Source organism: Seriola dumerili, unplaced genomic scaffold, assembly GCF_002260705.1.
Source record: "Seriola dumerili isolate Sdu_G_001 unplaced genomic scaffold, Sdu_1.0 BDQW01000024.1, whole genome shotgun sequence".
In the NCBI taxonomy this organism is placed as follows: domain Eukaryota; kingdom Metazoa; phylum Chordata; class Actinopteri; order Carangiformes; family Carangidae; genus Seriola; species Seriola dumerili.
This window is the reverse complement of record NW_019174279.1, coordinates 1,579,815-1,604,592: the sequence shown is the minus strand read 5'-3', so window position 1 is coordinate 1,604,592 and position 24,778 is coordinate 1,579,815. Positions and strand designations below refer to the sequence as shown.

The 24,778-nt window shown below is 39.6% G+C and overlaps 1 protein-coding gene across 1 annotated transcript in view; it reads left to right on the top strand.

Moving 5' to 3' along the window:
• The window catches only part of eys (eyes shut homolog (Drosophila)), a 158,397-nt gene that overhangs the window by 119,689 nt on the left and 13,930 nt on the right, over positions 1-24,778 (top strand). Inside the window, exons 38-45 of the mRNA XM_022762293.1 lie at positions 1,567-1,790; positions 11,550-11,722; positions 16,640-16,822; positions 17,902-18,068; positions 20,307-20,451; positions 22,457-22,631; positions 22,887-23,059; positions 23,170-23,331. Of these exons, the coding sequence (XP_022618014.1) occupies positions 1,567-1,790; positions 11,550-11,722; positions 16,640-16,822; positions 17,902-18,068; positions 20,307-20,451; positions 22,457-22,631; positions 22,887-23,059; positions 23,170-23,331 (1,402 nt within the window). The remainder of the gene's footprint in view (positions 1-1,566; positions 1,791-11,549; positions 11,723-16,639; positions 16,823-17,901; positions 18,069-20,306; positions 20,452-22,456; positions 22,632-22,886; positions 23,060-23,169; positions 23,332-24,778) is intronic.

The window sequence follows — 24,778 nt, the reverse complement described above, 5'->3', positions numbered from 1 at the left end:
TTTTTTTATTTTTTTTTATAGGCTTTCAAATATGCATCAGTTATGTCAAGTTGAAGCTTGCATTGAACCAACATCTCCAATGATGATGCGGTCCAACACCTCACTGTCCCTCCACTGAACACCTCCACTGCAGCTGTCTAACACCTTCCCGCCAGAGTGGTGGAGTCATGACGAATGTTACATCGCAGGGACGTCGAAGTCACATAAATTCTGATGTGGCTGCTAAGATTTCATAACGACTGATGTGAAATTGAAAATGTCAAGATTCAGTGCAATTTGATACGTTCACAGTGGTATTAAGAAGTCATAGAATATCTGCTCTATTCTTCATGAAGGATTTTTATCCTATATTGTATCCCATAGAGAGGTCGGCATCATCAGCGTAACTTTTAAACTACACAAAATTTTACCCAAAGGAAGCAGGCGGGGAGAGACAGATTTGAGCAAGGACTGATCCTTGGCCCACATAAGTAAGATTTATAGTTTCTGACATACAGCCTCCCATAACAACAGAGTCTGCCTGACTCACCCATTTAATACATGACATGAGAGGCCTGCATTGTGAAAGGCATTAAGTGTAATAACTGTCTGTACGTCAACCAGCACTCATATCTCCCATGACCAGATGTGATAAAATAAAAGCATCCATGTCAATAAGCTAAAAACAGGGATAGTGAGTACTGTCAGTATCAACTTTGCTAACTGTCAAAATAAAAAAGGTGTTTTTTGTGTTTGTTTTGCTCAAAAAAGACCATAAAAAACAAACCTATTTATGAATTAAACAAAAAATCCCTTTGACGCAAGGGAGGTTTATTTTGAAATTCATTGTCACCGTTTTACACAATTTGAAAGATTGAGTAATGAGGCTGTGATAAATGATTTGTCTTTCATAAATTAATCATCATCATGCGTGTCGGGTGTATGAAAGTATTACGTAAACCTTCTAAATAGACAGTAGTATTCAATATTCATTTGAACAACCTGGGGTCACTGCTGTGAATGGAATATATATGTAATTCAGTGCTAACATGAGACCGTTCTTGTGCTCCATTTTCTTTTTTCTTCAGCTCTACTTTGGTAGCAGACACAATTATGCCTCACTTGTTAAATTGACCGTTATGGCAGGATAAGCTGCAAGTTCACAGAATTTATCTACATTAATTCTACCCAATTACCTTGCACATCAAAGAAAGCTTGCAGCATTTTTTTCTTTCGATATTTTACCTCTTTTTCATTGTATCAGCGTGTGTATTATCATATGAGTTCAGAGGGTCTGAAAAACGAAAGATGATAACTCCAGTTTCTTGTCTAGGTTATGCTAAAACCACATTAATCTGGAGAGTAACATTAGCTGATAGTGTTAATCTTTCTTGTTCATCTTAATATACATTAAGGTTTTGTTAATGTAATAATAATGTTAATATATTCACACACACTGATACTGAGAACGTGTTTTTAGCTGTTAAATTCATACTTGAAAGGGAACATATTTGTGTGATTTACTAAATGATCATTGATCTTTTTCTTTTTCTTTTTTTTTTTTTTTTTTTTTTTTTTTTTTTGCAGGGAACTTTTGGTCCCATATTTCTTGGGGATATGTCGTCCCACTGGGAGATGCATGATGGGAGTGCAAAGGGAGCAAGGAGATTCATTGGCTGTATCAGGGAACTTCAGGTCAACTCAAAGGAGATTTACCTGGTGGGTGAGGCAGTGAGAGGGAGAAACATCAAGAACTGTGACCCGCCCGTCTGCCAACACCTTCCCTGTCGTAATGGAGGGACTTGTGTCAGGTACTAAGTCACCTTTTACACTGATTAAACATTACTTAACTCCCTTTGAACTTGAAAGTCACTAAGAATATAAAATAGTGTCTCAAATATATTTTCATCCTGTGATAGTACAACATAGCACACAAAAAAATGACCCTTGAAATGAGGTGCACTGCAGCTGAGTAGAACTAGTGTTCTGGATGTGCACGTGTCAAACAAAAGAAAAGGAGTGTTTACTGGATAAGCTTAAGATATAAACAACAAAGGTCATGAGAAAAATGGAGTATGAATGACAGAGTCATTACATCTCCAGCTGCTGTTTTCTTATGCCCACGTCACTCAGTATGAAGCAGAGCCAGACAGAATCCGTCGTAGAAATATATATTCCAGTTTAAATTGTTTTCTCAATCTGTAATAACATGAATGGGGATGTGGCTGTGCAATGGGAGCTTTGAACACACACTAACCCAGTCAGCCAGCTAGTGAAATGACAGTTTTGGCAACAGCTCCTCTTCCTAGCACCAACCCACTGCATAACTGTTCAGCTGTCAACCTTATCTTATCTGCATTGGACTAATTTGAATGTAGGTGTTCTGCAGGCTAACTGTGCACTGTGAAATACTGAGCTGTGACTCAGTATCAGCAGAAAATCAATATAAATGTATTATTAATCGAAAAAAAAGGGTGAAAAAAATGGAATTTCTAGAATTTTGAAATCCCTTTTTGCCTTCCAGGCACGATATGCATTATGCATAATTCAAGTGTTTGTGGTGAAGTTTGGAAGATGCAAGTCAGTAACAGTTGCATGCCAAATCTTTTTTTTTTTATAAATAAACAAGCTGTTACAAAAGCTGCAGCTTTGCAAGTCGATAAATTTTTCAGTGTTGTTGAAAGTCTGTCTTCTCCAAGAGTTTGTAACACTGCACCAATTAAATGCACAACACACAATAAACGTTGCAATAACAGAGGCTCAGGCAAAAAAAAGGGAAAGTGCCGGCTTCAGTGTGATGGCGCCTGCTCTCCCTCAGTCCCACAATACTGCTGAGGGGTCAGCAATAATAAGAAAGGTCAGTTAGTTGTTGACCATCCGCTGCTTTTGTTCAGCTTCCTGCTCGGTTCAAAATTTCCACTCCACCTCCCGCTGAAGACTGACATTTGATACAGATAACTTGGTGTGAAGCTGCATTGACACATCTGCGTTTACACCAGAGGAACTACATCTAAATTTTAAAGCCGCTATGATAAATATAATTAGATTAACGATGAATGGCAAGACTGATTGTATTTCAATGGGTCGCTCATAGTGAGGAACCCACAGATGATGACTTTCCCCCTCAGCTCTACATAGCATTTCAGTGTCTGCCCACAGCTCTGCTGTTGTGGTTCACTCTCACCTCATCACACTCACTGTTTTCAGTGAAAAAGCTCTGAAAACACATTATGCACTACCTGCCCAGCACCACAGAGACAACATTAGCAACTAGCTGGTGAGCATATCGGAGCATTGAGAAACTGAGAGATGAATATTTACCTCAGGAGCTGGTGGAGACAAAAACAGAGCTAATAGAGGAGTGAATATGAGTGAATGTGACTCAAGATAAAAGTCAGTGTTGCTCCATGTCTGCTGGATGTGTAAGGTTCACCACATCAGCTGGAAAAAAAGGTGATAATTTGTCAGTGTTGTGTTTACATCTTATTTCTGCTGCTCCAATGTGGCCAAATAAATCCATTGTCGCAGATTAAAATAATTATAGACTTCATAATGACATGTTCTAACTGTGTTATATTGTTGTTCATATCACGTTGAAGTTAAATTATTGTGTCATTTACTTATAGAAAAAAAACAGATTGACAGAGGACTACACCTCATAATGAAGATTTGTCATCTTTAATTACATTGATTTTACACATAACATTATTGACAAATTCACTGAAGGAGTGAGACAGTCATGCCGTGGTTCTTCCCACTTCTTCCTGTAAATGTACAGTAATTTGATTGCCCAGTAGAGGTAATCCCTGAGCCGACATTAGTCCCTTGTGCTGTGCCAAATATGTGAAGCTCCTTTCCTCCTTCATCTTTATCTCGTCCAGCTCATCAGACTGCCATCACAACCCACTTACCAGCCATGTTGGCTTTCTTTTTTAAGTATGCATTAACTACATGTGATACTCTTTCACCTTAAGTAATCCAGAAAGTAGCTGCCCTCGACGTCCCCTTCATTGTGTTATGACACTATCAATTAACAGTTGCATTTATTAGACAGGAAATGAAAAAGGGCACCGCGAATATTGGAATATGAATGGCTCTAAGAATACCAATTAAGAAGCTGTGGCATTGTGGTCACATTGGCTTGTCATGTGTGAAAGAGTGGGTCTTGCAATTATCTGTGTGATGAACACACGTTAATGCAGTATCCTCTTGAACCGCACAGCATGGAGGGGTCGCCGGGAGTTCACAGAGCTCTCTTCATTCTGTTAGTTGCCCTGAATTGCACTGCCACAATATAATAGGATGAATAAGGACTTTGATTGTGGGTTCAGTTGGGGTGATTTCGGCGACATCCCCCTTTTCATGCGGTTTTCTGTTCACTTAGGCATGTAGGAATATCAATATTAAACCTGAGAGGATAATGGGTTGTGGTTGCCGGGTGATACATACATATTAGGTATTTAAGTGACATCAATGTGAAAAGTCGGGCAATCGGCACCCAAAGGACCATGGCCTTTTTTATTCTTTGGTGCCAGCTCTGTGATGCCTGATATCTGTATCATTTATAAACCTCAGCCGCGGCTCGCACAGACCATGTCATTAGACCGACTGTAAAAACAGCAGATCGAAATGTTAAAGTGGAAATTGTGTCCAAGAGGCACTCTCCATGCTGTAAGTGCTTTTCAGTTGCTCTGCAACAAACAAGAGGAAAAAAAGAAAAGAATATTTCATGTGAACACCTGTGTCTGTCAGACAGATACAAAATGCAACATGTCATCATCTCCTGATTAGACAATTAGATAAATATACTGCACTCTCCCATCCGATGCAATCCACAGATGTACTTGTGACCAGTTGCGGGGCTGGTGGGGGGTGCAGCGTGAAGACATTTGCACCTGGATCCCCCTGTCCCCTGACTACAGATGTGCTGCTGGGGTGCTGATGTTGATGGCGTCCCGGTGTGCATCTGCCTGGGTGTGCAGTGAACCTTTTGTAGGAGCAGGTGGCAGCATCTTGTCTGTGGTTAGGGACTACGATTTTAGACCATGTATAAAGCACCCAGCGAAATTCTTTTTTTTTTTTTTTTTTTTTTTTTTTTTTTTTTTTTTTTTTGTATATTTGTATACGCATCAACTGCTTAAGATCTTGTTTGTTACAAGAAGTTGATTTTAAAGTAAGATAAGAAGAATTTTAATATGTCTAATGTGTATTATAGAGAACATCAGGTAATATACCATTTATTTTATGTTTATCTGTCTACTGGTGTGTTTTATGTAATATATTGATATGATATGTTAATTACTGCACCCAGGCCATAGTCTGACACATAACCCTCAGTGCTGTTATGTGGCTATTCTATACTTTTTTGTTTTTAGAGCGTTTTTGCTAAAGAAAGCTGCCTGCTGCATCTGATTAGAGCAGTGATAATGAACCAAAAACACAATGCAGGCCATAAAACCAAAATGGAGAGCTGAAAGACACTGAACAATAGTCCAGCAATAATGGCCCGTGGGTTTGTCTTCAAGCAACACCTTTCAATATAGATATAAAAAATACTGATTTTAGCTGCTTTAAAGTTAAGCATCAGAATATGGAATCTTGTGATCTCCTCGCTCACATAAATAGATCCGAATTGTTACTGTGAAGAGAGGACTGACTTATGCTCACTCACACACACACACACATACAGACGCACAGAGCAGAACTCACACAGACAGAATTACTTCCTGCTAATTGGCTGCAGTTAGAGACTGTGTCATGTTTGTTCTGCGATGGTCCAGCTTCGGTGGCACACACAACTCCACTTAACAATAAATTCTCCCAATTCTCCATTTCACTGTCTGCAAATGTTCTCCACAAAGAAAGTGAAACCAATTTTATCTTAATCAGAGTTCCAGCTATTCTTGTTTCAAAGTACCTATAAAATAACTCAAGGTCCAAGATACAATTATTTTAATTCACCATGAGAAACAAACAGAGCTATCATCCTGTGTGCAATTGCAATCCCTGAAGAATATTTCCTGAGAACTTGCTCATTATAGAGTTTATTGCATTTGTGTCTTTGAATTTTGGAGGACAAGTGCATTCAAAACAACTGTGTGAGGGTGTTTTTTTGTCCATATTGGTTATTTTTATACACATAGAGATTTTTCTTTTTTTAAAATTAGTGTCTGTGAAACCTTGACATACCTAAAAGTAACTAGATAGTAATTATGCAATTATTAGTGTGACTTGGCGACAAGTCACAGATAAATCGATATGAAAACAGGAGCAAGAAATGCTTCTGCATTAGGTTTTCTATTACAAATGGCCATATTTGTTATTTAGACCTCTGACTCAACAATAAAAAACAACAGAAAGAGAAAGGTCAATGAACTTTGGTTTCCGAATGATTTATTCTGAGTAGAGCGTAGAAATAATGTTGAAATGAAAGTAACCATGCTGGTTTTTTTTTCTTCAAGGGTATTTTTCAAGGATCAGGGCGGCATTATAAAATGTTTGTTGTTTTTGTCAACTAATTCCATAAAACAGACCAAAATTGACAGTGTGTTAATCCGTTTCTCACTAATTTCCGACTCCCTTAACCTGCCTGTGGCCCTTCGCCTTGAGCCCATTGGTTCCTAGTTAACAAATGCACAGTTCAAATTTTCAAAAAGGCTCAGAAATTTTCCTAAAAGAGCTGAGCACTGTAGTTTTTAGCAAACTTTAGCAAACAGGATTAACTAAAGCATCTTGGGGACTATTTTCAGCAGCGGATGAATGCCTAGTTGGTGCTGTAGTGAGTGGCTGCAGGACAGTGTAGAATCAACTCAAAGATATAATACATATTAGACTTTCGATAAATAGACAATACTTTTTCAGATCGGTTTGGTTTTGGTCATGGAATTTATTGACAAAAAAAACCCAAAAACTATAGAATAATCACCAGCCTTATCCTTTACCTTTTAAGGAAGCAGATAGCCTCCACTTGGTTGTAAATTGAATCTTGAATGACAAGGATTGTAAGGAGCATGTGTACTGTAGACTATCAGATGTTGTTGTTCTGGTTACCAGCTTCATTAGAGTTGACTAAATAACGCCTCTAGAGCTACAGCTGATTTCTTATTGAACCCAAGTTTTGAATGTGAGACAATTTTATTCAACAGCGTACTTGTGATAACAAGTCTGAGTCTGTAATAATGTCTCAAAATTCATTAGTAGACACAAAATAATTAGTTTCTGTTCTCAGTTTAACCCAAACTGTAACCTTGTATTTATTATCAAAATGTGCAAGACTCCACTGAGGTAATTATACATAATCAGAGGAATGCAGTACAGCTATCTGTAGATATCAAATATTTCTCTCCGCAATAGAAGTGCCTAAAAATTGTTATGTGATCATGAGAAAACAAAACATAGAAGTAATTACACTATCCACAGCCTTCTGCAGTGGTTTGTGTCAAATACTGAAGGAAATTGATATGTGTGTGTGTGTGTGTGTGTGTGTGTGTGTGTGTGTGTGTGTGTGTGTGTGTGTGTGTGTGTGTGTGTGTGTGTGTGTGTGTGTGTGTGTGTGTCTATGTAGACACACATCAGCAGGTGGTTTTAGTGGAGAACATTATGATCTCCAGTTAAAGAAATCTGTTCTCCTCAGTGAGGTGTCAAGCAGTCTAGGCAAAAACATCATGTAATTTCATCCATTGTGTTCATCCAGCTCAGCCAGTGTTCTCACAGTTTATCACTTAAACTGGTTGGGGTTTTTTTTTTTTTTGTTTCACTCCTTTGTCATGTCAGTGACAGATGACATTTTCGTTGTTGTTGTTTCCTTTTAAACACTTTTTCAGTTTTAGTTCCAACAAAAACACAGCTCAACATTTTGCCATATTTTTCTCTCTTTGCAAATGCTACTTGTGTTTGGTACAAGTAGGTAGAACTTCACATCATTTGGCTCAGTGTGGGCTTGCTATTTACAGCCTGTGTGTTGGTGAGAGAAACGACCAGTGATACTGTTACATCACAACAGGGAGACTAAGTCCTGGATGAGTTTTGTGCCCATAGAAAAGAAATAGTTTGGCCTCACCCACCCTCACCCAAGAGGCTGACTAGTGTCTAAAGCAGATCAATTTTATCACCCTTCTAAAGTTAAATCTCTGATACAAACCTTTATTTCTCAGACATGAGTTAAGTATCAAGAGTTTATCAAAAAGAAGAAAAAACTTTTATTAGCGCATTTGAAAAAAGTCAAGTTTGAACGCGTGAGTATAAGTGTTTGAGAAAAGCACAGCTTTCCTCAGAGTGCAGTGTGCTCTAGGTTGGACCACAGAAAAATTGTCTGATCCCTTGAGAAAAGTTCCCTCATGCTTTATGCCCCTTTTCTATAAGGATTTTATTTCAAGTATCATCTAAAGTATTCTTTTCTATGGCAGTATGTTTCAAAAGACTCTGTGATGGAGACTTAACAGACATCACCCTAGTTCTCCGCCAAGGAAATGTTTGTAAGGGTGCCTGGAAGAGGTCAGGGAAATATCGAGCAAGCATTTGCTCAAACAGGAGCTTGAGTACGTCAGGTGAATGCCGTGTGTAAATTCCACTTCATCCCTTTGCTCATAATTCAAATGACAAATAATTGGGTGAAGAGCAAGTCATCTTTCAAATGATTTTCCCTCCCACCAACTAAGAATCATAGTGCCTGTAGTATAACAGTGTCCAATTGGCTGTTTACAGTACTGGAAAGCAAATGGCGTTTCGGTACCAAAGCAGTTCTTCTCTATAAATAATATCGGCTAAACCCAGTGGTCCTTTTTTTATTTTAACAAAGGATGAAGTGGACTAAATTCTTTCATCCGGAGAACTGAAGACTGCCATGGCAGAGCCTCATCAGTGCCTGACTGCTGAAGTGTATTTGCATACCAACAAGCACTTGAAAAGAAGTGTTCTGTAAATAACTTACAAGGGATGAAATTTGAGAAATGCATGTGACCACACAGCTTATTGTAGTGGCTGACAGGGATATCATAAGCTAACCGGTCAATTATTCATTATTTTATCTGGTACTCATTAGATTAAAAATGTAGTCCTCCTTAATAATTTATGCAGCATGTGTGCTGTGGAGTTGCAGCCTTTGAATGGTTTGAGATATGGCGAGTACCAACTTTATGCATTTGTGATTAACATATTCAAATTAGTCTGCAAACATTACTACAATTTAGTAATCAAAGTGATTGCCTCTGGCAAATTAAAATAACCTTTTGTCACCCCACACATCAAGTTTTTGATTAGGCCAATTAAAACTCAAGTGTTTTCAACCGTGTTCCTTCCCCCCGTCCATCTACACTTTACCTTTTCTGAGCCAGAAATAACCACTGCCTTTTTCTAGTGCTTACACTCAAGTGATTTGACAATTCATTTTTACTGGTTTATCCTCCTTTAGATTACATCTGGTTTAGTACGTTCACTTGGCAACACTTTTTTAAGTTCAGTGTGTAAACAGGGTAACATAGTGGTGAGCAGATCTAAGTATTTATTAATGTATCTGTTAACAACTATAACTCCTACTGTGTATGAACAGATAATGTATAAAATAGTGAAACAAAGTTATAATAATGTAATAATAATTGTTGACAAATTCTATAGATTAAGAACCACATAAAAATTTCTTTAAATCTGCCTTCAACTACACGATACTGCAATATAAACTGTTTGTTAAATGCTTATACACTGATTATAAAATATATGGATTTAATTGTTAACGTCTCTTTTCTCAATAGTCACAATATTGTTCTATAAGGATGCAAAGATATCTGAATGTCTTGCCACAACAAACAGGCGTCAGGCAAAACTTCCAACGCGACTGATTCCTGTCCAGACTGTTAATTATAAGCTGCTCTCAACACATCTGGAAAGAACTGTTGTTTACCCAGTGAAGGTGGTGAATTGTTTCAAGGTCATTCTTGTTGCATGGCCTTGTGTGATTCCTTTGTATCATGAGCTGGGGTTTTTTTTTTTTTTGTTTGTGTGTGAGTGTCTCTTCCTTTAGCTCTGATGTACTTCAACTCAAATATTTTATGTAAAAAGACATGAATAAATAAATACATCCTCAACTAAACCACAACCACCACATTTTTAGAGAATTGTGCACATAGAGGCAGGTTTAAAATTGCATGAATTCAGTGTTTGTAAACATGATCTAACTTTATAGCATCTATACTAATTTGTCAAGTCTTCCACATTATTAAATTTGTGTATCCACCCATCTATACATTTTCTACACCCACTTGTCCAGTGCAGGAATGTGGAGCCAAGGAGTTAGTATACAGCAGGCAAAGCACACACACAGACACATTCACACTTACATTCGCACCAGCAATTTAGACTGTCACCTAATTCACCTAACCTACTTGTTTTTTTTTTTTGTTTTTTGTGTGTGTGTGTGTGTGGGGGGGGTGTTGATGGTGGGAGGAAACTGGAGCATCTGGAGGAAAACCCACACAGTGTGTGTTTGTCACCAGCATTTAAACGCAAACACTAACTGACAATGCGAGGGACAAATTAGCAGCACTCAAAGCTCTGAAACATGGAGACACAACCAGGAGGTGCTCCATTAAATATTTGATTCTTCTTCACACAGGTTGTCAAACTTTATATGAATGACGATGGCGGCTCTGTTCAATGCATGACAATTTCCATCTGTGACTGTTATTTTGAAAATAACGGTCACGATTGGCAGCGACAGTGCGTGAACATGTGCCTTAAAACATCTTGAAATTGACATTAGCAGCCTGTTACTAATCATACACTAGAAATTTTACTGCATTGTACAGCATCCTTTTGTACCTCAATAAAGTCATATCTAACAATGCTCAACTATGGTGACAGAATGTAAATATTTCATTTCAAGAAGCTAGTTTTTCAAGGAGCAAGGAGGATACATCCTGCAGTGCTGCTGCTCAAAACACATTATTAATTTATAGATTTGAAACCCCACCGATGCTTCCTCTATCTGATATTATACCTTTCAAAGTCGCGCACATCGTAGAGCATTTTATAAAATCCTTGTCTGGATATTACTTTGCATGCTAGATCACCCTCCTCTTCTTGCCAAGAGACGAATCGCACGCATATGAATCGAGGAAAGAAGACACCGAAAGTCTTGTACAATTTCTGGTTCTAAGTTTCCTGACACGTTACTAATCATCTGCTTTCTGCTGTTGTTTTTCAGGGTGCGTGTGTTAACCTTCACCAGAAGACATGTGAAGTCATTTTTGCCTCTGCATTAGCTTTTAAGATGAATAAATCCTTAACAAGAACCTTATTTTTCTCCACCGCTATCTGTGAAGCATTCACTGAAATGCTGGTGTTTCAGCAGTTCTCATATATCACAAAGTATTCCATCAGGCTGGCCACATTTACTCTTAACATCTTTTCAAATCTTTCATGCATTACAGGTTGGGTTATTTTATCCTCGCTGCTCTCCCTGTGTGTTCAGCAGGCCACTGTGCGAGCTTGTAAAGCACCTGGACATGTTGCTACAATGTCATGGTCCATTTTCACCTCTGGCCTAATGATGTCTCCCTCTATGTATACACGTTTAGTGATGCTGAGGACTGGTTCTGCGAGTGCCCCCCGCTCTACACAGGCCGGCTGTGCCAGTTCAATGCCTGTGAGCGCAACCCCTGCGGTCATGGAGCCACATGCATCCCAAAGTCGCCACTGGAGGCTGTGTGTCTCTGCCCCTACGGAAGGCAAGGTCTACTGTGTGATGAACGTGAGTGTTACAAAGAGCAGCTCCACTCAGATCAATGCAGCGTAGATTTAGCAGCATTATTAAGAGGCTGATCTGCAAACAGTTGGTGAATGAGAGCCTTGAGCAGTTGGCAGAATGAGAGCCTGTTGTTAAGTAAAGGGATTAATGAAACTAAATTCTGCTGAAAAGGCAGAAACGTCTTCCTGCAGCAATAGTCCGATAATCAAAGCAAAACTCACAGCTGCTTTGCTGAATATTCCAAAAGACTCTTTTCAGTTCATAAGATCTTTATTCCAAACATCTGTAATTCCAGCACAGCACAGACTCAAAGTAACTTTTATTGGTAATTTTTCTCTAAAAATGTGAGGCTGCTGCTGTACCTTACCTAGGGTGTCGATGTGTTCTCACATTACCAGAGATGTTAATAAGCTAGCTCACTGTCACATCTGCCCATCTGTGGTCACTTATTTTCCCTTTCATTATAGGCTGCTGTTTAACATAATACCCTAGCATATATTAACTTTCTATTTCTATCACACAACTCCACAGCTATGAAAAAAGAAAAAGAAAAGAGATTTCATCAAGGGACATGAAATGCTGACTGGCTAACCAGGACTAATAATTTCTGAGCTGTTAGCATTTTGACTCTTGAATGAGTTTATAATAGTCATGCAGTTATCTAACAACAGAAACCAAAAACATATCATTGATGGGATCTGTACATGTTATATACAGAATTATTGAAATATTGAAACACAAATACAGGTGTTATAAGTGATCTCCACCTAAGCCTAAGTCATTGAAAAACAGCAGTTGTTGAACTGACTAAAGGAGCTATTTGTAAGTTTTTCTTTCGCTACGTAGCCAATATTAGCATTACCAGCTGTTTACTTAGCAGTCCAGAATAAATGTTTTGAATTGAGCATCAAACTTCATTCCTTTATTCATCAAGAGCTGTCTCCAGTGGCGGAAAGCAAACCTCTTATTTCGCTTCTCTTTCTCTCACTTCTTTTCTTCTGCTGAAGTTAGCATGCTAACCAGCTAGCCCAGCCAAGTCGTCTGAAGAAGTGGCGCTGCTCAATGGGGCATATAACCTATTGTCTTGTAAACGCAACGATGACTGAAGCTCTAGGCAAGACTGGGAAGTAAACAGCTGTTAATGCTAATGCTGGTTTTGTAGCAATAGAAAAGCTTAATAAATAGGTCTTTTAACATAAGAAATGAACCAGATATACTGGACAACTGAACTCACTGTTAAACTTGCTATGTTTTTACATGCCTCTGGGGATCCAAACTGAAATCTTACAAACCTCCAGGTGGTTTCTTTGGATCTTTCCTCAAATTTTTAATTTGCTTTGGTTTATGACCAAATACTATGCTTTGTGTTTAATTCCAATTTCCAAATATTAGCACTCTGATAGGGAAAACTTAGATGGTGAACATGGTTAACATTTTACCTGCTAAACGTCAGCATGTTACCATTGTCAATGTGCATGTTAGCATGCTGATGTTAACATGCTGATGTTAGCATGCTGATGTTAGCATTTAGCTTTTCTGAAGTAGAGCCTCACCAGTGACCAAACATTTACTTTCATCTGCCATATTTCTGCGTAGGCTATATGATGTCAACAACTCAGCAAGTCATGTACCAAAATTTTCACAGACTTTCCAAAGTTTTGTTCTGACATTAATTTTTCTAGTCGGAAACAAATTTTTCAGCTATCTAACACCAAATGAATGCAGTATCATATATGTATTTCAAATGATCTAGAAATGATAGTAATGGTAATTTTCAATTCTTAATTAATATATTTTCTAAATAGAAATACCATGAAAAGGGTTAGGGGGCTTCACAGGCTATGGTTTTGAGAAACAAAGGGTTTTGCTTGACTGAACTGACTGTAGGAGCAGCAGGGTGCTTGGCATATAAGTTGCTCAGCCATGCCACAGCCCCTGTCAAACTCTCAGCACCCACATACCAAACAGAGTAATCTAACCTTTCAGTGTCACACTATGTATATGGCTGACATTTGAATTTTAATCCTGATATCATCAGATAAGATCAGAGTCAAAAGTGATAACTCCTAAAGTCTTCCTGCCTCTCACGGCTTTTTTGTACTTGTTACTTGTAGAACTTTTCCTCATGTATTATCCTTAGCAAAATACTGTCGCTGAAAGCATGGTAATTGTTTTTTTTTTTATTCTCTATTTGAGAAAAACCTTAAGTTGAAACAGTGATGTGATTTTTTCTAAATGTAATATTTTCTGTTCTTTCTTCCCACATGCGCTTTAATAGATGAGGTTGGTCTGTGAACACGCAGGAAATGGAGGAAAGGGAAGACTAGGAAGTGGTATTGATGCCTCAAGAGTTGAGCTCGTGAAACATTAATGGATATTTAAGATAACTTCACTCAGAATTATTAATGGTCTACCTTTGTACACAAGTTGCCCATACCTCCTGTTAAGGATTCATGTTAAGAATTAATAGAGTACTGAAAACAATACACTGAATGTGAAGTGTACAGTAATGCTAGCACAGTTTCACCACTTGCAAATGTGCTTATCATTTTAATTTCAAATTAATGTTGTCAAGTCTGAGTGCACAAAGCAAGGAAATGCTAACACTGCTTAAACAGTCGAATAACAAACACACAAACAGCCAAGTGTAGATATAGTTATGTAATGCAATCTGTTTTTAGTACATTATATTTCCATAGATACATCTCATACAGTCCGATCTCAAAAGATTTCATGTTTGTGCTTAAACACTCAAACACTAGCATTATTCTCCATCAGCACATCAGTCTAGTATTGATTTAGTGAAATTTCTGTTAACCTTGCATTGTTCTGAGACTGAAAAGAATATAATAGTATACTGTACACAGAACCTCTAACTCAGGAAATGTGTTGTTTTCCAGCTGCTCTGTGCCCACCATGTACATGCAGTTTTTTGTCAGAATGAATTTTACAATCCATTCGGTTTTTCTTCTGCCGCTCCTATTCGATTGCACCATATTACACAAATACCCAGAAAAGTGGAAATACTATGTTATATTATTTCATTTCTGTGGATGCATTTCACAGAGGCAGCTCATGAGGCAGTTTTTTGGTACTATTTTCTAACCACTACTTTCACCAGCACTGAGCAGTATTTCAGAGTGTTGCACAATGATGAGTTAGCCAACAGAAACTATTGACTAAGAACACGTACATGTATACCTATAAAAATGATTTCTATCGATATTCTCTTTACACATTTGAAAACTATGCTCATGCCATATGCCTGAGAATAAGTAGATGTCCAAATAATGAGTGAATGAGTAAAAAAAAAAACCTACAGATTTACTCAGTAATTCACTACTACAGTCCTATCACCTCATAGATCTTATGTATTATGTGAGTTTGGATGTATACTGTTCAGCACACCCAAAGGTAACTGAGTAAACTCAGCCTTAATCAAGATTAAACCTGCTTGCAGGATAGCTCAAAAATATGGGGCAAAGTTTTTTTGATATCCATCTGATGTAGATGGTGTGTTTTGTTTTGGAAATTTGCAATGATGAACTGTATTCTGTCTGTCTCTGTAACCATCCTATATACCAAAACTAGGTGACAAAACTTTAGGATATAATGGCACTTGATATGGAAACATGACAAACAGTAAAAATGGAAGTGTAAAAATGTGAACAATATAATTCTCAAGTTAATAATTAAGTCAGTGCATTTTCCTTGGATTTAGTTAGATAGCACAGTTCGGGTTATTTTGTTCATCCATTATATATTATGACAAGTGTAAATAGGAATTAAAAGTTAATTAAAAGAAAGTTTTGAAAAGAAATTCTGATAAAATGATGTAATTAGATGATCTAATATTATGCAGTATAAAACAGTTACTGACTAACAGTAACTTCATATCACATTTGTAGTAATAGAAATTTGTATTAATTCTTGCTCTTCTAAAATTAGCTAATATCAGTTTAGATCAGTAGAGTAAGGTAAATAGCCCATTCATAAACACATGATGGTTTATATATTCTTATCTGATCTGAACGTGTGGGGAAAGCACACACACACACACACACACACACACACACAGCTCAATTGTTGTTACAGAACAAAAAGATAATCGTTTATATGATTAATTCCATCACACAACAGCTTAAAAAAATAAGATGTAGCTCTAACACTGAGGCCATTCAGTGAAACAACAGGCAAATACAGCTCTACCAGACTAGAAATGATAACAGAAGCATTTCCAGCTTTATTAATAATTTAACAGCCAAACAGAGCTGAGGGCAGTCGCAGAGGGGAGCTCTGAACTCCTCTTAGCCGTCGCCTGGGGCTGCAGAAGAATATGCAAGGTGTTTGCAGTGAAGAAGAGCAGTTTTGTGTTTAAATCCTCACTGGTTTGTAAAAAGGAAAACATACATACACACACAGACACACACACACACGCACAGACACACATAGAGCAGCGTGTAATTTTGAATGAGCGAGGGGAAATTTACATTGAGTCCCCAGTGTAAAATCAAGTAGATGGGTACGCTGAGATGGGATACATGAGAGAGTATTATTGAATCAACCATGCGTTCTGAATAAGTAAACTTGAGATTGTAATTGAATCACTGGGATTATTGTGCTACCCTCGTGAACACTGGGTATGAAGCGATGCTTTCTTGCCAGAGCCCTTCCTAAACAGCTACTAATGAAAATAGAAAAGGACTGAAGAGGTGATAGTATTTGAAAACAGGTCATCGTCTAATAGCATTCAGAAAAGAAAATATTTCACTAATCCCTGGTTTGTATTGTGTAGCAATAGTGCCATCTTTTGGTAACATGTGAAGGAGATGATGAATCAGCCCTCCTAATTCTATTTCCTATTCCTCTATTATCCCATTTTAACATAAATGTGATCTTTTAAATGTGTCTGTTTTGCAGCCATCAACATAACTCGTGCCAGATTCAGCGGGAGTGATGAGTTTGGTTACACCTCCTTTGTGGCCTATTCCTCCATCCCGAGCCTCAGTCTGTTCTACGAGTTCAAACTGAAGTTCACACTCACCAGCAATTCATCCGCTGTGAAAGACAACCTGATCCTGTTCGCTGGGCATAAAGGACAAGGTGAGCTCAAGCCTGACACGCCGCACAGCAATTTAAAATAATTCTTTCGGTCAAATGAAAAGAGGAAAGCAACTTTGAGATGTCTCCTTAGTTGGATTTGAGTTGTCAAACTTCATTAAGGATTTTAAAGGAAATGCAATTGCTGTTTTGAGGGGTTTCACCCGCTGTGTATGTTAATGCGCTATCTAATAGATTTCCACTCTCTTCTGAGATCCTCTAATCAAGAGGATTCGCTGAGGATTTTCTTTCTTGGCAGATTTTGAGACATTAATAATGAGTCTTCCTGCAGTCCAGCAATTAATTGATTTCCAGCTAAACGGTTATTGTTCTTGACTCTCAAAAAGAAGCATGTTGGCTTTGATCGAATAAAATAAACATGTGAGCCAAGCATCTCAAAAGTATTAGCGTTAATTGCCTTAAACAGACTTTGAGGCGTAGGTGCTCTGTGATGCTGTCAGCAGCCATCTCGTTAAATTAGGATCTCCTTTCTGCGAGGGTCAGGTGTGGTGGCAGGTAACCACCGTGTGTCACTGTCTCCGGAATATTTCATCAAAAGAGGGAGAAGGGAGAAAAAAAAATCACAAGATCTTGTGGATCTCCCACACTTGTTTTCTCTTGAGAATACAGTTCATCATGGTGGAGGCAAAAACACAACAGGAGCAATATGAATAATGAAACACTTGTCAGTAGAGTGAGCAGCCGTGATGGAAACGGTACAAATTCAAAGGCACAACATAAGAACAGATGAAATACGAACACTTCACATAGTAATTGGTTTAATGAAGTGGCTTCTTTAAGCACCACCAGCAAGGAATGGAGCGGAGTTCATTCTTTGATGGCAGTCATCAAGTTGCATGAAACTAAACAAGTAGCGAGGCAAAATAAATAATAAAACACATGGTAATGTAAATTTCATCTTAAAGTCCACAAATGTATTATTTATTCTAAATGTTTGCTACAGATGTAATGTTTATATCTTTTTATTTGAATGTGTTTTCAGCGTTTTTAGCTGGAAGTGTTACGTATTCCATATTTTGAGTCTGCTTGTGCTAATAGCAAACTTTTCACATGTTTTGCAGGAAATGATGGCGATGACTTCCTCGTTTTGGGAATACGAAATGGCCGAGTTGTGCATAAATTCAACCTTGGATCAGGCGTAGCCACCATAGTCAGTGATCGACTGAACCACCAGATCAACATTCACACTGTTACATTTGGAAGGTCCAAGAAAACAGGATGGCTGAAGGTGACTGGATGATTAGTGAAGTGTCAGCTTTGGAAAAAAAACGAAAACGAAAAGACTAGGCGTGCCTACATGCTGTACACATATACTGATGAGAGATCCTTTAAAGCAGCGGTCCCCAAACTTTTTTCAGTGGGGGCCACATCAACTTTCCTTTCTGAGATGGGGGGCCGAGGTTAGTCTATAACAGGAAATGATATGGGCCAGGGTGACAACCAGTATTATTGTGGAGATTACAATGATAATTTGTTGTAGCTGCCCTTCGTTTGGCTTTGGCACCACCTGTTGATTTGCAAAAACAGTAATATAAAAGTTCTTCACGTGTTATTTGCACGTACACAGATACTCCATTTATTTTATAGAAATAACAAACAAACTGATGGTAATGCGCGGGGGGGTGCTGCTGGGCCACCGAGAGCAGGCTAGGCTCTGCTTTGCTTGGATCACAGCATATGCCTGTGCCGGGGGTAGTGGAGGGGGCGCCAGGCGGGCCCGCTGGGCGGCCTAGCGTCCGATTAGAAATGAATATAAGGTTCGGTGGGATGCAGACCCCACTGGAGTACAGATGCTTGCTGGGCGAGCAACTTGACGTGTGCCGGGGGGGGCGCGCTGGCGGCTACTTTGCTTCGGCTGGGCCGGCTATGAGCCATTGATCCGGGGACGGGGTGGCAGGGTCCGGGCGCCGGCGGCCGCCGGGCAGCTAGCTCTTGCTACTGGGCGCAATGCTGTGACGCGGGGGGGGGGCGCGCTGGGACGGCTTAAGACTTTACGACCTTTTGGCTGCGGGCGCTCAATTGCTTGGTTAAACGGGGGGGGGGGGGGGCTGGTCCGAGCGAGGCGCCGATTGGGCAGCTAGCTCTTTGGCTCTGGGCGCAATGGCCTGTGCACGGGGAGGGGGGGGGCCGCCGGCGGGCCGCCGGGCCGCCATGGGTCATCTCTCATATGCTGAGGTGCCACACCATTAAGACTAGTGTGAATGTCACAACGGAAAAGTTTGTCCAAAGTCCACAACTTGGCTCGTCACGCTGAGTAACATATGTCAGCCCCAGCCTTCTGAGTCGCTCCCTTCCGAAGGGCCGCCATGGGTGGTCTCTCATATGCTGCCGGGGGACACGGTTAAATTCTGTGTTTTAATAATTTCCAAAAAATTTTCTCGAAAGTCCACAAATTTGGTGTCTACGGACTCGGCTCGTCACGCTGAGTAACATATGTCAGCCCCAGGCTTCTAAGTCGCTCCCTTCGGAAGGGATGCCTCGTTAAACGTCTCCGAGGCCCGCTTGCTGCGACGAAAAATTTTCTCAAAAGTCCACAAATTGGGTGTCTACGGACTCGGCTCGTCACGCTGAGTAACATATGTCAGCCCCAGCCTTCTGAGTCGCTCCCTTCCCAAGGGCCGCCATGGGTCATCTCTCATATGCTGAGGTGCCACTAAAGGAAAGCAGCTAGTAAGGTGTAAATATTGAATGATTCCACCTCTAAAGATACTTCAAATGAAAAAATCTGAGAAGGAAAAATTCTTATAACTATGTCCACACTAAGGCCGTGATGAGGTGTCACTTTACATTAGAATAGATTTAACTTTAACAGTACCAGTGCAACTAAATACAGTTAACACAGTTTAGCATCTAACTAGTTGCAAAAGTGCATATAGAGATACTGTATATAAAGGATAAACTAGTGTACAGAATGAATAATATGGGAGGTCTAGAAAGATGGTATGTAGGCAGAATATGTTGGGATCCACTGTTACCGAACAATATTCCCTCATTTGATCTCATCAAACCGCTCTGACCCGCACTCTCCCAAACTCTTCCAGGTGTGGGTGGCGTAGGCTTCTAAATGGTGTTATAGTGAGGCGAATGTTTTTCTTGGAGCACCTCAGGTTCCAGATCATTTCTGTCCAATGATCAGGTAGAACAGGATGTTCACATAATGTAAGTGCAGTTTGAGAAATCTGCAGCAACAGTGAGATGCCAGCGAGTCAGCCGAAGGGCCGAGATCCCTGGGGAGCCGATGCTTCGAAGAATTTAGTCTGTTCAGAGGTAAAAGAATGGAACTATACAGTAGCAGCTACTGTGGATGATAAGTGGACGCAGGCTGAATAACTTGGTGATCAATGCAAGGTCATACATTTTGTCAGCCTTGCCAGTCAGTCTTTCAAATGAATTGTGCCCCCACACTGACGCTTACAGATGTAAGACTCCAGCTTTAGTATTGACATTTTGACTATGTCTTTCTTAGCTTGATGGACAACGTAACAGGACGGGATCGTCTCCAGGACCTCTGGTGGGCCTCAATGTTTTCAACCAGCTCTTTGTAGGTGGATATAATGAGTACACCCCAGAGCTACTCCCTCTTGGCTCCAGGTTCCGGCATGGCTTCCAGGGTAAGACTGCTACGGCTTCATTACAAACCCAACACTGCTGTCTGCAGTAAGAGCACTGGGGCTTGGAGTCTCTCTCAGGATCTCTGTCTCTTTGTAAGCAGAGAGGAAGGTGTGTAATGAAAAGGGAGTTACAGGCTCAGACCAGAGCACAGAGCTTGGTTAGAGCTAGCCTGATTGTATCTGCACCCTTTAATGACTTCACACACACACACACACACACAGTTGTGTGTTTGGTGCAAATCTATTCCACAGCTGATAGGTCACTTGAACAAGGGTGCCATACAAATAATCTTTGTCATCATCAGCATCATTTATGCTCTATCTCTCTCTCTCTCTCAGGTGTAGGAATGTATTCTGCAGGGCATTCATTGCGGCTGCTAATGTGCTGAGCTGTGGAGCAAAATTGCCATAACCGTAATAATGACAACAGCTATGAATATCATCATAACCATATTCAGCAGTCTCTGTACTATAGCAATGAAGCTTGTTATTACAAATGTCATGGCAGATCCATTTCAGGTGAACAAGAGGTTTTCATGTTTAAAGACGGGAGTGATTTTGTGTGTTTGCTTATTTATCTTTATATAATTCATTTTTCTGCTCACCAAATAAACCTTCAAAAATCAAATCAGCTCTGGAAAAGCGTCAGTTTGCCCAGGCTGTATCAGACCGTCATAGTCCCCTGTGTTGGTGAGCACTACCTGAGCCGGGGCGACACTGGTGGAACCATAACCTTTCTGCTCGGGATGTAATGAGAACTCATGAGCGTCTAATCAGATCTGTGTGACCTTCCTCGAGCCCTAATCATGATGGCTGGCAGTGAACACACTGATAATGCACTTCACTCCCAGTTATCAACAGATCCTCACTCCCCTGTGGAAAGGTGGCAGAGGAGGCACTGTGGCTGTTGGGAAAAAAAAAAAAAAAAAAATCAGTTACCCAGTTTGAGCTGTTGATCAAATAACAAGAAATGGGGAAGTTTGTGTTTACGTTTGTCCATTTAAATCTCTGTTTTCATGCTGCTTTGATGCGGTCATTTGCTAAAAGAGATCTTGAACCTGTTGAACCGCAGACATTTTTTTCTGGATTTTTAAATATTGCCATGAGAAATGAGCAGAAAATGTTATTCTGAAACAATTTGAAAGTTTTGTCAGAAAATGTTTTCTGCAAAAACAAATTGGCTCCACATTTTCTCTAAGGTATAATTGTCGTCGTCAGGTTTACTGGTTCGTTTACAAAAGGCGGAGTATGCAGCCAAAACAAAAATAACCAGCTTTTGTAATCTTCCTTATAAATCTGCTTCGCTTTTCGATGGTCTGTGTTTTAGCCCGCCGCAACCATCACTTGAGTCTGCCAAGTAGACAGCATCATGCCATGAATATTCATGAATGAGCATGACATTTCCCCTGCATCCTGTTTATGCCAATGACTAATGCAGCAGAGAGAAGGGAGTCTGCATGTGCAGATGAGTACAAGGCTTGTGCTCAGGCCTTGTATTTATAGAAGGCCCTGTGCTCTGCAGGTACAGGCCAAAGCAAATATTGTCTTGATAAAATTGAATTATGAAAGCAAAAAGCAAATATGATGAGGGGGATGCATGATGACAGGAAGGGGGGGGCACTTGGATTCAAAACGTCTGAAATCTTGGGTGTCAGGTGTAGAGACTTTATTCCATCAAATTCAAATTCAGCATTGAATAAAGATGTGCAGATTTAAGTATGTATCTTTGATATAAAAGCCTGTGTTGTCACATGATAAAACAAACAACCATCAAAGGGATTTGTTTCAAACTCTGCACACATTATGAGAGGTGTTTTCCTTCTTGCGGGCCTTATTTCAGTAGGAAACAGAACTCGGATCTTAATCACATCTTAGTGTCGACCCTTTTGTCGTCATACGAGCAAAACAAAGAATTCTTGTTTCCTCTGATAATCCTCTTTCAGATAAACGAAAGATATCTCTCTGACATTCAGTTTGGCTGCCGGTGTGTTTGTTCTTTTCGAAGGGTGCATTTTTGATGTGCAGTTTCGCACAAGAAGAGACAGAAAGTTCCAAGTACTGGGACAGCCTGCGGGACATCCAGCCTTCGGGCGCAGTGTGGGTCAATGTGGAGTCACGCCGTGCGTTCATATTCACTGCAGGAACGGGGGAACATGCGTGGACTCCGGCTCATCTGTGTAGTAAGTGGGGGGAAAAAGACAAAGAAACAACAACATTTTGGATTAATTTTCTGATTATTTATAATGATTCCACTCATGAATAACACATGATTGGCCTTATTGTTGAGTGGCATGCACCCAAAAACTCTCTCTCTGTGTTCTGTTGTGACTAGACTGCAATAACCAACAGAAAATCAGTTACACAGTGCAAGTATAGCGAAAGGAAATGTCAGTGTTTACAAGCTCTTCACAGCGTCTGACTGTGTCCGTCTGCAGTTGCCAGTGCCCATTTGGATGGAAGGGAGCACTCTGTTCTGAGACCGTGTCTGTGTGTGATGTCGAGCACAGTCCCCCTCCTCTGTGTGCCCACGGCTCCACCTGCATCCCTCTCCCAAGTGGATATACCTGCCAGTGCCCCCTTGGGACTGCAGGGCTCTACTGCGAGCAAGGTTGCATCACTGAGCCCTAACTGCACCGTCACATAAGTTATTTATTTATTTAATGAGACAAGACCGCCACTATTCAATTATTTAACTGCTGTATTGTTTTGCCTGTTCAGCTGTGACCATCAGTGATCCATTCTTCAGCGGGAACCTGTCTTCATGGATGTCATTCCCACCTATGAGCATTAGACACAGGACTGCTTTGCAGCTGCAGTTCCAGCCGTTGTCACCAGAGGGCATCCTGGTCTACACTGCACAGCATCTCAGTGCAAGAGCAGGTGAGGACATTCACTTCCATAGTTAGGGCCATTAATAGACAAAATACTGCGTTGACTGTGCAAGAGTGTAAGAACCTGGAACACTGTTTTTTCTCTCCCTGTCCTGCCACCATGACTCACATTATTCGATATAACCAATCATTCTTTCTTCCAACAGTATAACAAAAGAATACAGGATAAAAATTTTGCACTTAACTCTGCAAATACGCTCCATTGTGTAGATGATGTAATGCAATTTTGGAGCACCTTCCATAATTCTATAAATTCAAAGGAAAAAATGTATGAAACTAACAATTTCATGTTAAAATGCACCTGAAAAGAGGTTCTTTTGGCATATTGGTATCATTGTGTATTGATACCACAGGTATGTTAGATAGAAATTAATATGTTAACATATAATTGTTTTTAAAATTAGTAATGGAAGCTAAACTGGCATCACTGGCATAACTACTGTAGCTATGTAATGTGCAAAGTAAAACTGACTTTAGTAAATGTCAAACTGTTTAACTGTTTAATTAGCAGCATTTCACAGACAGAGCATTCCAAAAACGATGCCAACAATAATGCCGCCAGCGGCAACTATCGGGGTCCAAGCAGCTCGCAAGCATTTAAATACCATATATACAAATTGCTATTGAAATTTGGCTGAAGCAGGACTGAAGCCTCCGAGGGATGGGTTGGATTGGGACACACGTCTTACATCTAAGAAAACATGCAGTGAGGCCACTTTGTCAGTAAAGCTTCTCATGGAGAACTAAAAAAGAAAACGGGTTGCCAGTCGTGTTAAACTGTTTCAGCACTGAGGACAGCATGTGGCACCCCTGCGCATCGATTGGGGAACGTTAATAGACAGCAACAGGGAGGTGCACTGTCTCAGTACCATCCCTATTTACACAGGAACAGCATAAACAAAATAGACATGGCAGTCTACAACACTGTTCAAGGCTTATCCAAATGCATAGTACACACCCCAGGCAGTGACACCAACAGGTCCTGAGATGCAGTAAACAGGGAATTAAATAACAGATTTATCAAACATTCTGAATAATTTCTTGATATATACAAGAAAAGATAAGAATATGAAGCTATAAGTCACAGTTAAAGTGTTTAAACTGTAAACAGTATTTAAAGTTGTTTCTTCATTTCATTTACTGTGTACTTTGACATGACAGAACAACAGGAAAATTAAAAGTGCTCAAACTCAGTGGTATGACTTAAAAGTGTGTAGACTTTTGTGTAGCAGGGGAGACAGACGGGATGATATGCAGCAAAGATGATAATAAGATGATGATGATCTCATTAATTAATTAATCAATTAATTAATTACTATTATTTTATCATTTAATATATATATATATATATATATATTGTTATAGGTAATAATTTAATATTAATATCATTAATATATATATTGATATAATTTAATATTATTTATACATTCATTCAT